At 35.4% G+C, this 13,078-nt stretch overlaps 1 protein-coding gene across 3 annotated transcripts; it reads left to right on the top strand.

Moving 5' to 3' along the window:
- Window positions 1-465: 465 nt before the first annotated feature.
- On the top strand, window positions 466-11,717 carry LOC127451652 (tumor necrosis factor ligand superfamily member 6-like). Of its 3 annotated transcripts, none has more exons than XM_051716503.1 (5): window positions 466-507; window positions 4,210-4,476; window positions 6,791-6,830; window positions 6,976-7,053; window positions 8,788-11,717. In XM_051716503.1, exons 2-5 carry the CDS (start codon window positions 4,273-4,275, stop codon window positions 9,177-9,179), a joined length of 714 nt encoding a protein of 237 aa, XP_051572463.1. In that variant the 5' UTR covers window positions 466-507; window positions 4,210-4,272; the 3' UTR covers window positions 9,180-11,717. The 3 variants fall into 3 exon arrangements, with proteins under 3 accessions (XP_051572463.1, XP_051572461.1, XP_051572460.1); XM_051716501.1 differs by lacking the exon at window positions 466-507 and adding an exon at window positions 3,773-4,089; XM_051716500.1 differs by lacking the exon at window positions 466-507 and having other exon boundaries at window positions 3,774-4,476.
- Window positions 11,718-13,078: the final 1,361 nt, after the last annotated feature.

The raw sequence follows: 13,078 nt of genomic DNA, 5'->3' as shown, positions 1-13,078 counted from the left end.
ATAATGGTGGCGAACAATGAGAGTGGAGAAGCACGCTTATTGGTTAAGATAATAGGAAGGGTGTACATATGAGGTAATATGCGATAACAGAAGTGTATAAACAAGTAAGCTTTGAATGAGAGGATCAGACGATACAGCTGGCATCTTGGGTTTGTTGTTTTGCTCAATAAAGTCTAACCTTTAACATCTGGAACCCCTGACTTCAAGAGTTTTCTTACTGAGAGAGAAAAAGTCTTCAGTATTCCACAACACTAGCTACTGTACAACAACACTCATGTCAAAACAACATAGTAAACAAACAGATATTTAGAAAGTAGGTCTTCATGTCATATTTAAATTAAAATAATAATAATAATAATAATAATAATAATAATTATAAATAATCAATAACATGAATATGCATGATTTGTTTTTCCATCAACATGGCAGCCAACATGAATAATGAAGAATAACCACTGTCTTACCTAAAGCAGCAAAGTCCAACACTTGAACCTGCATCATATACAGGTATGTCATCATGTGCTGTGCTCATCAATAAGTGGGGAATGCCAACCTAACATGTTCAAGGAATTAGTCTGATGGCAGAAGTCATCTCAGTGCACGCTTGTTTTAAGTCGATCCATGGTGAGCACAGACACCACAATGGAATCTTATTTAATGCTCCTAAAATGTCATTAAACGGTTTGTTTCATGAATCAAACTACTTGTTTATAATAAAACAAAAATGTAGAATATTTTTAGAAACTAAGACATTTTATCTGTGTACACAATCGATGTAGAACGTTGCTCAGAGCCACTGATCCAGAGTCAGCTCTTCTCATCCCATTCTCCCAATTACAGGGGAGCTGTATCACGGAGCAGTTCGGCTGCATAAGTCAGTGAATTGAGCGAGTATTTCACCCTATGTATCAGGTTGTGGCCAGTGGAAGACTAGTCTTATAATCCCTCTGCCTAAACACATTGATTTTTTAATGCAGTGTGTATTAACACATGAATCAATCGCGTTTCACTCAACCGAATGTTGACCTCATATTAAGCTAAAACACGAAATGCACATGCGTGTTAGCGAGTTGATTGACGGGCGATGTCTGTATCTAACAGGTTTTACCTGCAAGGCGGGACTTCCTTTCTACATCCATTGACTGTTGGATGCTAGAGCTTCTTGGTTGGGCATTCCAATTTCTCCCATTCATTTAAATAGAAGTGAATCGTCTCTAACTGCTAAATAGTCTCTGGCCTCACACTGTATAGAACTACAATGCCCATCATGCACTACGTCTCCTCTCCGAAGTTTGCACACTTTTACTCCTGATTTCTCGCAATACAGGGACAGTAGAGGTGTACAAAAGCAACGCGTTACTTTATTTAAAAAGTAACTCCGATACTATGGTCTAAAAAAATATTGCATTACTTTACTCGTTACTCGAAAAAGTCATCTGCTTACGTAATGCGTGTTACTTTTATAGCATTACCCCAACACTGGTCATCATTTACTCATCTTCATGTTGTGTCAAACCTTAATGCTATTATTTCATCCGTGGAACCCAAAAGAAGAATTTTTGAAGAATGTTCACACAGCACATTTCCATACAGCGGTAGTTCATAATTCCACGACTGTCAAGCTCCAAAAAGGACAACAAAGCGCCAGAAAAGTATAATAACACTAGTTATTCCAGGTTCAATACAAGTTAAGCTAATTGTGTTATAATGTTTATTACCACAAAAAAGAGAATTTTACTCTTCCCTGTTTTTTGTTACAGTGTTACAGTGTTTAAAAAAAACAAAGTTACCGTGAGGCACTTACAATGTATGTGAATGGGGCCAATTTTTGGAGGGTTTAAAGGGATGGTTCATCCAAAAATGAAAACTCACCGCCATGCATCCCAGATGTGTATGACTTTCCTTCTTCTGCGAAGATTTTTTGAAGAATATTTCAGCTCTGTTGGCCCATTCAGTGCAAGTTAATGATGACCAGAACTTTGAAGGTCCAAAAATCACATAAAGGCAGCATAAAAGTAATCCATAATCCAGTGGTTAAAACCATATCTTCAGAAGTGATATTATAGATGTGGGTGAGAAACAGATCAATATTTAAAGTCCTTTTTTTTTAATATAATAATAATAAATCTCCACTTTCACTTCCACATTCTTCTTTTGTTTTTGGCGATTCGCATTCTTAGTGCATATTGCCACCTACTGGACAAGGGGGAGATTTATAGATTTTTAATATATAATAATAAATTATTATTATATAAAATATCATTTATATACATTTTTGGGTAAACTATCTCTTTATAGGCAGAAATCTGAAGCTTATTATTTTACAAAAGCACACATTAATTCTTCTGTTAAAACTTGTGTATTATTTGAGCTGTAAAGTTGTTTAAATCGTCATTTATCAGGATTACAGGGTTTACATCGTTACATCGCCAGGCAACAAAGTTGTAAAATTGGATAAAACATACAAAGAAAACGTTAGTAAGCGATTTTAGCTTACTAAAATCATGTTAACAAACATATTGTATACATCTTGTAGCTATATTTCAAACAGTAAGTATTTTAACATTTACGGATTGGCCCCATTCACTTCCATTGTAAGTGCATCACTGTAACCCAGATTATTTTTTTAAAGAAAAAGTGGGACAAGTCGAAATAAATTTTTGTGGAAATCAACATTATGTCATATTCCTTTAATAAGCCATTATTAATAAGCCATTACTCACTGAAAATATATAGTAGTTAGTCAGAAAGTTGGTGTCATGTTTGACATCAAATGGACATCAATGACGTCCAATCTGCGCCATAAACACCATATTTGATTAGAACGCTACAATGGGGGGAAGATATTCAGTGATTAACAACTTAAATTGTGAAAAGCTATTGTATGGCTTCCAGTGTTGGGTAAGTTACCCTAAAATAGTTATTAATCCCTAACTACTAATTACATCTTCTACAGTGTAATTATATTATTGTACTAATTACTCTGTCTGAAAAGTAATTGCATTACGTATTACTAATTACTTTCTAAAACCCTGATCAACCTTGACCAGATGAACAGTTTCATGTCTATGCTTGTATTGTTCTTTTAATTCTTTCAGATAAATTATTTAAAATAAAATAAATTATTCCTGATCTGGCCAAAGAATTTAAGGGGGCAGCGTTAAATTAAAAAACATACATTTTACCATTAGACGATAAATTTAGATTTTAAATTCACTATTGTTTTATATTGAATTGTTCTATAGTCTGTAATGCAATTACATCTGAAGTAACTGTAATTAAACTGTAAAAAAGTAAGAGTTTTCAAGGAAAAAGTAAATTACAGTAATGCATTACTTAGTAATGCAGTACACCCAACACTAATGGCTTCAGAAGACTTAGAATGTAGTGCACAAATCATCAACTGTGTTCGTCAGTAGTGTCACTACAAATAGCAAAACTATTGGGTTTTTTCACCACACACACAAACGTAACTTGTAGTGTAGCTAGCTACTTTCTCTAAATGATAGCTTTCAGACTAGCTTAGCTAATTTTTTTCTGTTGAGTAATTTAGCTAGCTACAGTTTTGAGTAGCCTGCCCAACATCTGCTCCACTTTAATCTGTCACTGTATGGAATAGAGCTGTTCCTTTTGTGTTCCACGGAATGATGTGAGGGTGAATAAATTAAGATTTGGGTGAACAGTTCCTTTACACAGTAACAAACAGTGTAGGTGTCTATAGAAGGGGAAGTGGTGGCTGAGAGGTGCTGCACACTGGAGAGTATGGTGTGAATTGTTGGGCTCATTGCATGGCCATAAATATGCGTGTGTCTTTGCTAATGTGAGCATTTGTGCATCCTGCATGTCTTTTTTAACATCCTTTTTAGCTCATTACCATTTATATAGATTCTACTTAACCTACCCAGATCTAAACCGATTACCTTCCATGTTCTGAATGCAGAAGACAAAAGATATTTCCTTTTCTTCACTGATGACATTTTTCCTCTTTTAAAAAAAAAAAAAAAAAAAAATTGGATCATTGGATTATTTGATTGGATCTTCATTATTTTTCCTGCCACGTTTCTTGAAGTTTGTCCTGGCAGATTATATGTGAGTCTGGTGTGAGAGTTTTTTACTCTGCAGTGGAGTACTGTCCGCCCACCTGAGGTCTTTACGAGTGATAGTTATCTCATATGCTTAAAGTGGGTTTTGTGTCTTCTCACGCTGTAGAACAGCATCTTCTCTTCTGGATGTTAAGTTGTCATCTTTGACGTGGCCAGAGACAGTGTGGACATGGCTCAGGGTGGTATTAAATATCCCTCAGTATTCGTGGTGGACAGCAATGCCAGACCCCCTCCACTGCCCCCCAAACCGGGCCGCAGCCAGCGGCACGGGGCACCCCAGACACTGCTGGGTGTCCTGGTCATTGTGGCTCTATGTGGAATGGCTGTGGAGGCCTGTTTCATCTACCATCTTTACTCATCCAAAGACAAGCCAGTAAGTACCATTATGTCAAACTTTCAGAAGCATCACAGGAGCATTGGAAGGGTTCTCCATGTCTCGTACTTTCATTCAGCATCAGTATCAGTTCCTCCTGTTCATGTTTGTCTTTTCTTTAAAGAGATTTTTTTGGTTTTGTTTATCTGTTTTCTTTTTTAAGATTAAGGTTTGAGTTTTAAAACTTTTTCCTTTCACACAAAGAAAAGTGACAAATGAAGGATTAGTTAGTTAAGTGTTGACCTCGTTGTGGTTTATAGCACTATTGAAAGATTAATATAGTTGCTGTTTTGCACAAACTTATGTATTCCATGCCAGCTCAAATGCATGCTGTCATTAAAACAAAAGGGGACATACCAAATACTAAGAAATCTAAAAATCTAATGCATTTTTCAGTTAAACTTTTTCTCAAATTGTTACGCTGATAATTTAATTTGATAAATGACAGAAGATGTTGTATTAAATTAGAACAGAATGCAAAACAGAAGCATTTTCACTTGTGGTCTCAGACTTTTTGTGACCCACCGTGTGTATATGAATATACACTGGTTAGATACCAGGTTTTTGTTAGACGCCTCCCTTTACTTGCAGTTTGCAGAATTGCAGCTGGACCGACCTGCCGGAGCTGAAACCACATGGTGTGCTGTGGTTACCTGACCTATAGCTTGGTCTTAAAGACCCGATTATGAGAAACCAGGTTGAAACCAACCTGAAACATCCTGAGTTATCAGATGTATCAGTATGACACAAGTTAAGCTACCTTTACAAAACATGATTGGACACCCATGGTTCTATTATTTAATGATATTCAGTGTTTGGGAATAACTAACTGTAAATATTAATAGTTATCTCAAATTGTAAAACATTTTTTTTACTCAACTCAAACTTAAGTTTTTACTATTCTTACTAGTTTAATTGAGTTACCGATACTCTCTAAATCCTAAAGTTGTCATTAATAAACATATTTGAGTGGTCTTAATTAAACAGTACTTGAAATGTCACATTTTGGAATCATAACTCAAATATAAATGTTCTTTAAACTATGGCTTTGAGTACAACTAACTCAAAATTATCAAGTGCAAAATTGCAGCTGTGTGGAATAAAGCCATAAGCCCTTGCACTTAAATACATTATGTATGTTTGGTCAAAACAAGGGAACTTATGTAGAAAAATAATAGTTGTTATTTAAAAAAATTATATAGTTTTAATTCTTATGACTCTGTGGTTGTTTTGTTGTAGCTGTTTGATAGTTGTGATTTGTGTGAAGTCACCACAACGGTGATTAGTGTTACCTCTGGTGAACTTGGAGCCTGTTAAGTTTAAGTCATTCATCTTTACTCAATTGTATTTTACAAAAGTGTAGATTTATGTGCACAAAGGAGCACTGAGGAGAATCCAATGTGCCATGTGGCTAACTGAGTTTCCAGTCATAATTTCTCTTATACTGTATAAGACGTGCTGTAACTACATAAAAAAAAAAAAAAAAAAAAAAAAAAAAACATTGATACTTAAATCACAGATGAGTTAAGATTACTTGTAACTAGTTAAAATCTCTTAAAAAATTAAGTTCAGTTTACTTGAGCCAAATAAATGTATGTTTACTTAGATTAAGCATGCAAATCAGTTGCCTTGAAAAATCTAAGTAAGGTCAACTAATTATTTTTACAGTGCATTTTGCAGTAGCATGACATTAGTTTTTAAAGTTGTGTAGCTTTGCTTGTATCAAGCTTTTTTCCCAGCAAGTAGGAGTGCAGAATGATAAAACGTCTCTGTTTTTAAACACATTACATACTATATTGCACAATGGGCAAGCATTTTGGATGCTTTCTCTTAAAAATGTCTGAGCTCACAAAAAGTGTTGGGGAAGTCTAAATCTTTGCACATAACCAGTTAATTCAGAGAGGTCATTTCGATGATTCGATTATAAAACAATTCACTGATTTCTCAAAAATGTTGCCATAGCTATGTCTGTGTCACAAAGTGAGGCATAAAGACAAATTCTGCATTTTCTTAGAAAGATCGTGAAGTATTTGAGAAAAAAACTACAGCCTATAGACAAAGTGTGATTTTATTGATATTAATTGCAAGTTTTCCCCATATAATCCATTCAAATGTAATAGCGATTGTTATTGACTTATGATATGTTACAATATATTAACGATGCAATGGCAATGCATGATAAATCATTAATAATTTAAAATACAGTTAACTTAAATACGGCTCCTTCAATGCCTTTTCTCCCAATGCATTTTAGTGATCATAGACTCAAGGTAAAAGACACACAAATGTATCATGCTCCTTTTTTCTTCTGCAGACCTCTGAAAATGATCCACAGACTGCCATGAGAAAACAAGGTAAAGATTACATGTTCTACCATTCAGTATTGTGTTAACATTGTTTTTGCACTTTAATCAATTCTTTATTCAACATCAACATGGCATTTGAGCAATATCACATTGCACTTAAATATACGACGATGTATTTTTTGACATATCGTAGTGAAAGACGATGTTGTGTCCTTCAAGCCAAAACCAAAAGGAGTCATGAAGCCATCAAAACCAATGGCACATCTGACGAGTAAGTTCTGAGCTGTTTTATTTTATTTATTTTAAATTTGGGCACGCAGGTTTGGTTGACTTACTGTGGAAAACCCCCTGCTGAAAGGATCTAGCTGGTGGATAAGCATATGTTGCTCACCAGAGGCAAAACCTGGTCAGTCAGCATGTTTTTTCTGGTAAAACTAGTTGACCAAGGAAGACTTGCTCTTAGAAAAAAAAAAAAAACAATAAAAATAAAAAACAGCTAAAATCTGGTTGGCTGGTCTTAGCTGGTTTAACCCTTCTGTTTTGGAGAAAATTCCCTACAACCGTTCTGTTTGAGTCAAAAAAAGATCTGGTACAGTACAACAGAGTCTCTTTTGATTTTAAACATGAACACTGACATTTTTGTTCCACACCTATCAGTAGTGGTACTATTCTTTTACTCAAGATATAAAGTAAACCCTTCATTTTGAGTGAAAATTAGTGATAATTGTTTATACATTTCATCTGTTTAAAACAAATACAAAATGATGGTTTAGATCAAAAATATTTGTAAGTATATAAATGTCCACCTGTCGGATGAAAAATGAGCGAAAAATCTCATAAACTTCCATTGAAAAGGTCCCCACATATATCTAGTGATCAGGATTTCATACAGACATTTTTTTAGGGATGGTAACTTTTGACTTGAGCCAGTAAGCAACCATCTAACAACCATTTAGTAATGCCCTAGCAGCCACCTACACTCCAAAAAAATAGCTCTTTGGCTGAACTTGCTTCAATCGTGGACAGTTGTTCCATTTTTATAAATGAGTTTTCTTAACTTAAAATTACTAAGTAATTTCAACACAGTTTGTTTTGAAAAATTTAGTTAAATTGGGTAAACCCAACAAAATTGTCAAATGTTATTTCTTTATGTACTAGCTAGTTGAAAATGAATGTTAGAATGCTAAATACATGCTTGTTGGAAGAACTACAGGGTATAGTTTAGTAACTATACCATGATTAGCATAGAAATTGCTCAACAAAGCAAGTAATCAATTATGTGTGTGAAATTTACCTGTCCTTATCATTAGCTCAAGCTCCACTCTTCACCGTAATGGTAACCCCTAAATCTCTACATAACAGAACATTAAACACCAATAAGTATCCCCCTATATATTCATCTTTGACAAAATCACATAAAATAACAATTCCTTTTAACATTTACTCTCCCTATCGAGTCCTGTGCAAATGGAAATCCCCTGACCAGTTTCATCAATGTTACATTAACACCACAAAAAGTGTCCCAACTTAAATTTATTAAGAAAACTTCCAATAAACAAATGTAAATGGGCAGAACACAAAGAAATCAAGTTGTGACAAAATGTTCTAGAATTGTGTTGCCTAGTTCATTTTAATTAAGTAAACTGAACAAGCAGCAAAAATTCTTTTTAAGTGTAGCTAGCATTAGCAACACCATAGCAAAGCCCCAGTAACCACCCAAAACACTCTGATAAATATGAACTTAAAATGTATCTAAATGCATTTTGACCTAATATAAAATTAAGATTAGTTTTTTAGCTGTTTTACAACTTTTACATGGGTCAAAAATGATCCGAACATAAAAATAGGGCTTAAGACTCCTCTAAAACCAGCCAACCAGCTTAAGCTTAAAAAAAAAAAGAAAAAAAAAATTCAGTAGGGGGTTTAGCAAGTTAAGAAGCCTGGCAGGGATGCCAGCACACCAGTATCTCATGCCTAGGAACTCATGCTGTTCTTTCCCATCTAGCTGGTCAGCGTCCTGATCATGGAGTCCTGCTGTGGACGCAGAATCAGGAATCCATCCTTTACCATGTAAAACACAAGGTCAATGAGGGCCAGCTCATCATAGAGAAAGAAGGTTTCTATTCTGTCTACTCCAAGATCTACTTAAAGGAGGACAGCTTCATGTTCAACCATTCTGTACTCCAGATCACACCTCGATACTCAGGGGGAGAAATTTTGCTTCTCCAGTCCATTAGGTCCCATCTTAAACTCCAGAGGCCAGGAACCATAGACAACAGCTATCTCAGTGGGGTGTTTCACCTGTTCAAAGGTGATGCTGTTTTTGTCAGGGTTAAAAACTGCACACTGGTGTTGTCAAATTCTGCTGCTAACTACTTTGGTCTCTTTATGGTTTAGATGTATTCTGGAGTCAAAGTGTTACAATTCGGCAAAGGTGTAGGAATTGGGTTATTTCACAGCTAGATTTAATAATAAACTAAATTTGATCACTTTTCCTTGCTTGTAACTTGGGAAAAATAAGTATGACAGCAAAAAAAAATTGTATATGTTTAAAACGGTGTACACTCACATGAGCTGTCTTCAATAGAGTCTTAGAACAAGCCATTTCATTTTACATTAGAGTCCCTGATGTTGCCCGGCATGTTTAGATCACATGAACAGCCATGCCTTGCAACTCCACAGAGTTAATCAACAAAAACTTCATGCATTCACGCTGACAAGTATTAGAATAAAGGCCAGCAAAATCAAACACATGGTCCAGTTGGTGCAGTAGATGCTATAACTACACCATCTGGAACCAAACATCATATTTCTCCATTGATGGTCATTCAAAAGTGGCCATGTACTGTATACTGAAGCAACATATCAATATCAGTTGCAAATATTTAATTATATTAGCCCGATTTTTGGAGGGATCTTAAAAGTATGAAATGGACTTTGACGTCACAGCTCCGGATAGCCACTAGTGAAGGGTTTGGGACTGTGTACGTACTTGTGGTGTCATCAGTCAATCAGCATTGTCGTGACGCCATTTTTTTGTGGCTTCAGAGTAATTATTAATGATTGACATGGTATTTACGGCACAGGTGATTGGATCAAAAATGTCCGTGACCAGAATTAAGTGCAAAGATGGCAAGTTTTAAATCGCATACTTCCATCGGTTAAGGCGGCAGCCGAGCAAATGCCATTGAGATGAATGGAAATATTACGGGTAGATCTCTTTATGTTTAATAGACCTATAAACCAAAACTGACAGGTTATGTATGAGTATTAAAACTGTAACTATTACTTAGAGCACCTTTAGTTTGCTTTATTTATAAAATAATGCTGCTGCAATGAACTGCACTCCCCAAAGGAATTACTGCACATATGCAGGTGCTTATCATTTAAATATAGAAAACTAAAGTAAATTCTAGCAGTATCACACATTTTCAATGTGCCTTGTTCTGAATCACACATTATATATATAAAAAATGTTTATAACCTAAGACATTTCTCTCTCAAAATGTATTTTGCGCAGTGACCATTCAACCCCATTACAATCAGAACGTATCAAGATCTAATGTTACAAGGTTGAAGGTCAGTGCAAAAAGGGCTAATAATGGCCTTAAAGGACTAGTTCACACAAAAGTTTGGCCATAATTTACTCACCATGTGAAACAAAAGAGATGTTTTATCAAATATTGTGTACCATCTTCTCAATACAATTGCAATTAATAGTTTCTCATTTAAAAGTATTATAAACGTAGTACTTGCAGCTCGTGCAATATATTCCAAATCTTCTGAAGACATACAAAAAGTTTTGGTGAAAACTGCCCAAAATGTAAGGATTTTCATTGAAAATCTTGACATCCATTGCACATTCACAGTGGCTCGCTTGTTCACCCGAGAACTTGCTGCCTGGTCTCATGAACATTATGTGGCTGTGGCAACATTTTTGCAAAACAAAATTATGTGCAATATTACACGTTTAGCTGCAGTTTCCCAGTAAACTGTCCAGCAGGGGGCACCAAAAGCGAGTGAAATGATGTTGTAATCAGATGAGGTTTTTCAGGTGAATATTAGTCGGGGGTTTTAATGAGTAAAACTTGCCTCCCTAACCTAAAACTTTCAATGTTTTTCAAATGATTCCTAAAAGTAAAAGTGTTTCGATATCATAACATAGCAGTATGTGAGGAACAGCGCAAAAAATATGTTTATAAAGTCATAATCAGCCATTGTATTTGTGATTTGTGTGAATCTAAATAAAACGCACAGTTGTTGTAGCGTCTAAAGTGTTAATTTCACCAGAAAAACTGCCGTGAAATGTAGAATTTGGCATGTAAAAGTCAGTTTGCAAAAATGCTGTTATAGTAACGTTCATTCTATATGACTAGGTTGAGAACTTGAGCTGTTTTTAGAGCTAAATCTCCTACACTCCTTTTGTGTTCTGCATGCAAAAAAAAGTTTAAAAGTTTAAAATGACATGATGGTGAATAAATAAAATCTGAATTTGTTTTTCTTCAGGTTATCTATTCTTTAAACTAGGAAATATTATGACTAAATATTATAATAAGTTACAGCTCCTTTAGCACCTTGATTTGCACGTGTCTTTTATATGGCTATTTTTTACTATTTGAAATTGTTCTGATATTTTAAATTAAATTATTCTGAAACTGTATGTAATTCTCTGTAGATGTTTCTTACATATACATATGTATATCTCACATTAGGTGTGAGAGTCCTGTGTTCACGTACAGTATTTCGGCCGTAAGCACTGCACAGGGGCCATTATCTATGTTGATCATTTTGTGCATCATCAGCATCAAGCTGTTGTAAACTTCAACTGGAACAGAACAAATTATTTAAAATGAATGTATGTAACATTTTATGTGTTGTTGGCTATTTTTGATGTAAAAAACATGTCACTCAAAATAAAGTTATTGAAACACCTCAGCCTGCTCCAAGTTATTACATGTGTGTTATAACATGTATTGCTGCATTTCCTTTTAGTCATTTGAGATCATTTGCAAATATGTGGTTTCACCATTTTTTTCCTCGTCCACGAGATTGACACTTTTATTTTTTAACCCTGCATGATTGTTTTATTCATAATGCAATTTTTTTTCTGACTCATCTTATCCCCCAACTTCTTTGGAGAGGAGATATGTGAGTCATTTGTCTTTTGAGATGCTACTTGTTTGCATGTGTAACATCACTGTGCGGTGTGCCACTACAAAGATCTTTGGTAAATCATTTTAAAGTAATGCTCAATCTTTCAATTTCCTTTAGATGTTTTCCTGTGACCATTGCGCACACAGATGCACACATGCTCGCATGCCAGCTTTTATCATTTGTATCAGATACCATCTGTTTCTAACACAAACATTTACTGTATTTTTATTGTGTTTCATAAGCTTTTCTTTGTGAACGCCAACGCTCTGTGTATTCTAAGCAGAGCTGTTACATGTTAGTAAACTGAAGAGGAAGTGGGGGTGGGGGGCGCAGACCACATGCATAGATATCTGAGAACGACTTTCTTTCAAGTTTCGCTGACTTAGATATGTCTGAATTACTGAATCTGTAGTCTGCCCTAACAGGCATGATGGAAGATTCCAACGAGCACAAACCATATGTGCCAGATCCATTTATGGCTTTTTTTGTGATTTTATGTAGTTAATGCATACACTATGAGTCAAAAGTTTGATTTTGAATAGGAAAATCTTTGAGTATGCAGACTGTTCACACTGTGATCACACAGTTGAAATCTGTACATACCGAAAACCCCTAGTGGCTGAAGCAGGAAGTGTTGTTAAATGAATGGGCATGTGTGAGCTCCAGTTTCCGTGTAAAATGTCCACAGAGTGGTGCCAAAAGCAAGTTATTTTTTAAGTAGAAAATGATATAAAGACTCAGACACATTTACCTTTGCAGGGTGAATTTCCACGGGTGAAAAAAGGCGTGGGCGGACGTTGATCGCATGTGCAACTAACAAAAATGGCCAAGCAGCCTCTTTTTAATGCTGCACTTTATACTCTGTGAGACTGAAGTTAAAAAGAAACTCGCCGCTAAAATGATATCCTTGTCCATTGTGAATATTCAGTGTAGCTGTGTATGAAACTCCACCCACACAGAGGTCACTGCCAAACCAAGCAACTTCCTATCAGTCAAAGAGGCGAATTCACCTCTCTTACGAAAATCGAGAGTTCATGGCAAATTTGCAACTGACGATTTTCACATGCAAATGAGCTTTGCGACAAACTTGCGGCAAATTGTCCATTGTTGCCAAAGGTTTGTTGGAGGTTCACCACTACCGG

The sequence above is a fragment of the Myxocyprinus asiaticus genome, chromosome 14, assembly GCF_019703515.2.
Source record: "Myxocyprinus asiaticus isolate MX2 ecotype Aquarium Trade chromosome 14, UBuf_Myxa_2, whole genome shotgun sequence".
Lineage (NCBI taxonomy): Eukaryota > Metazoa > Chordata > Actinopteri > Cypriniformes > Catostomidae > Myxocyprinus > Myxocyprinus asiaticus.
This window is presented reverse-complemented; position numbering and strand designations above follow the sequence as displayed.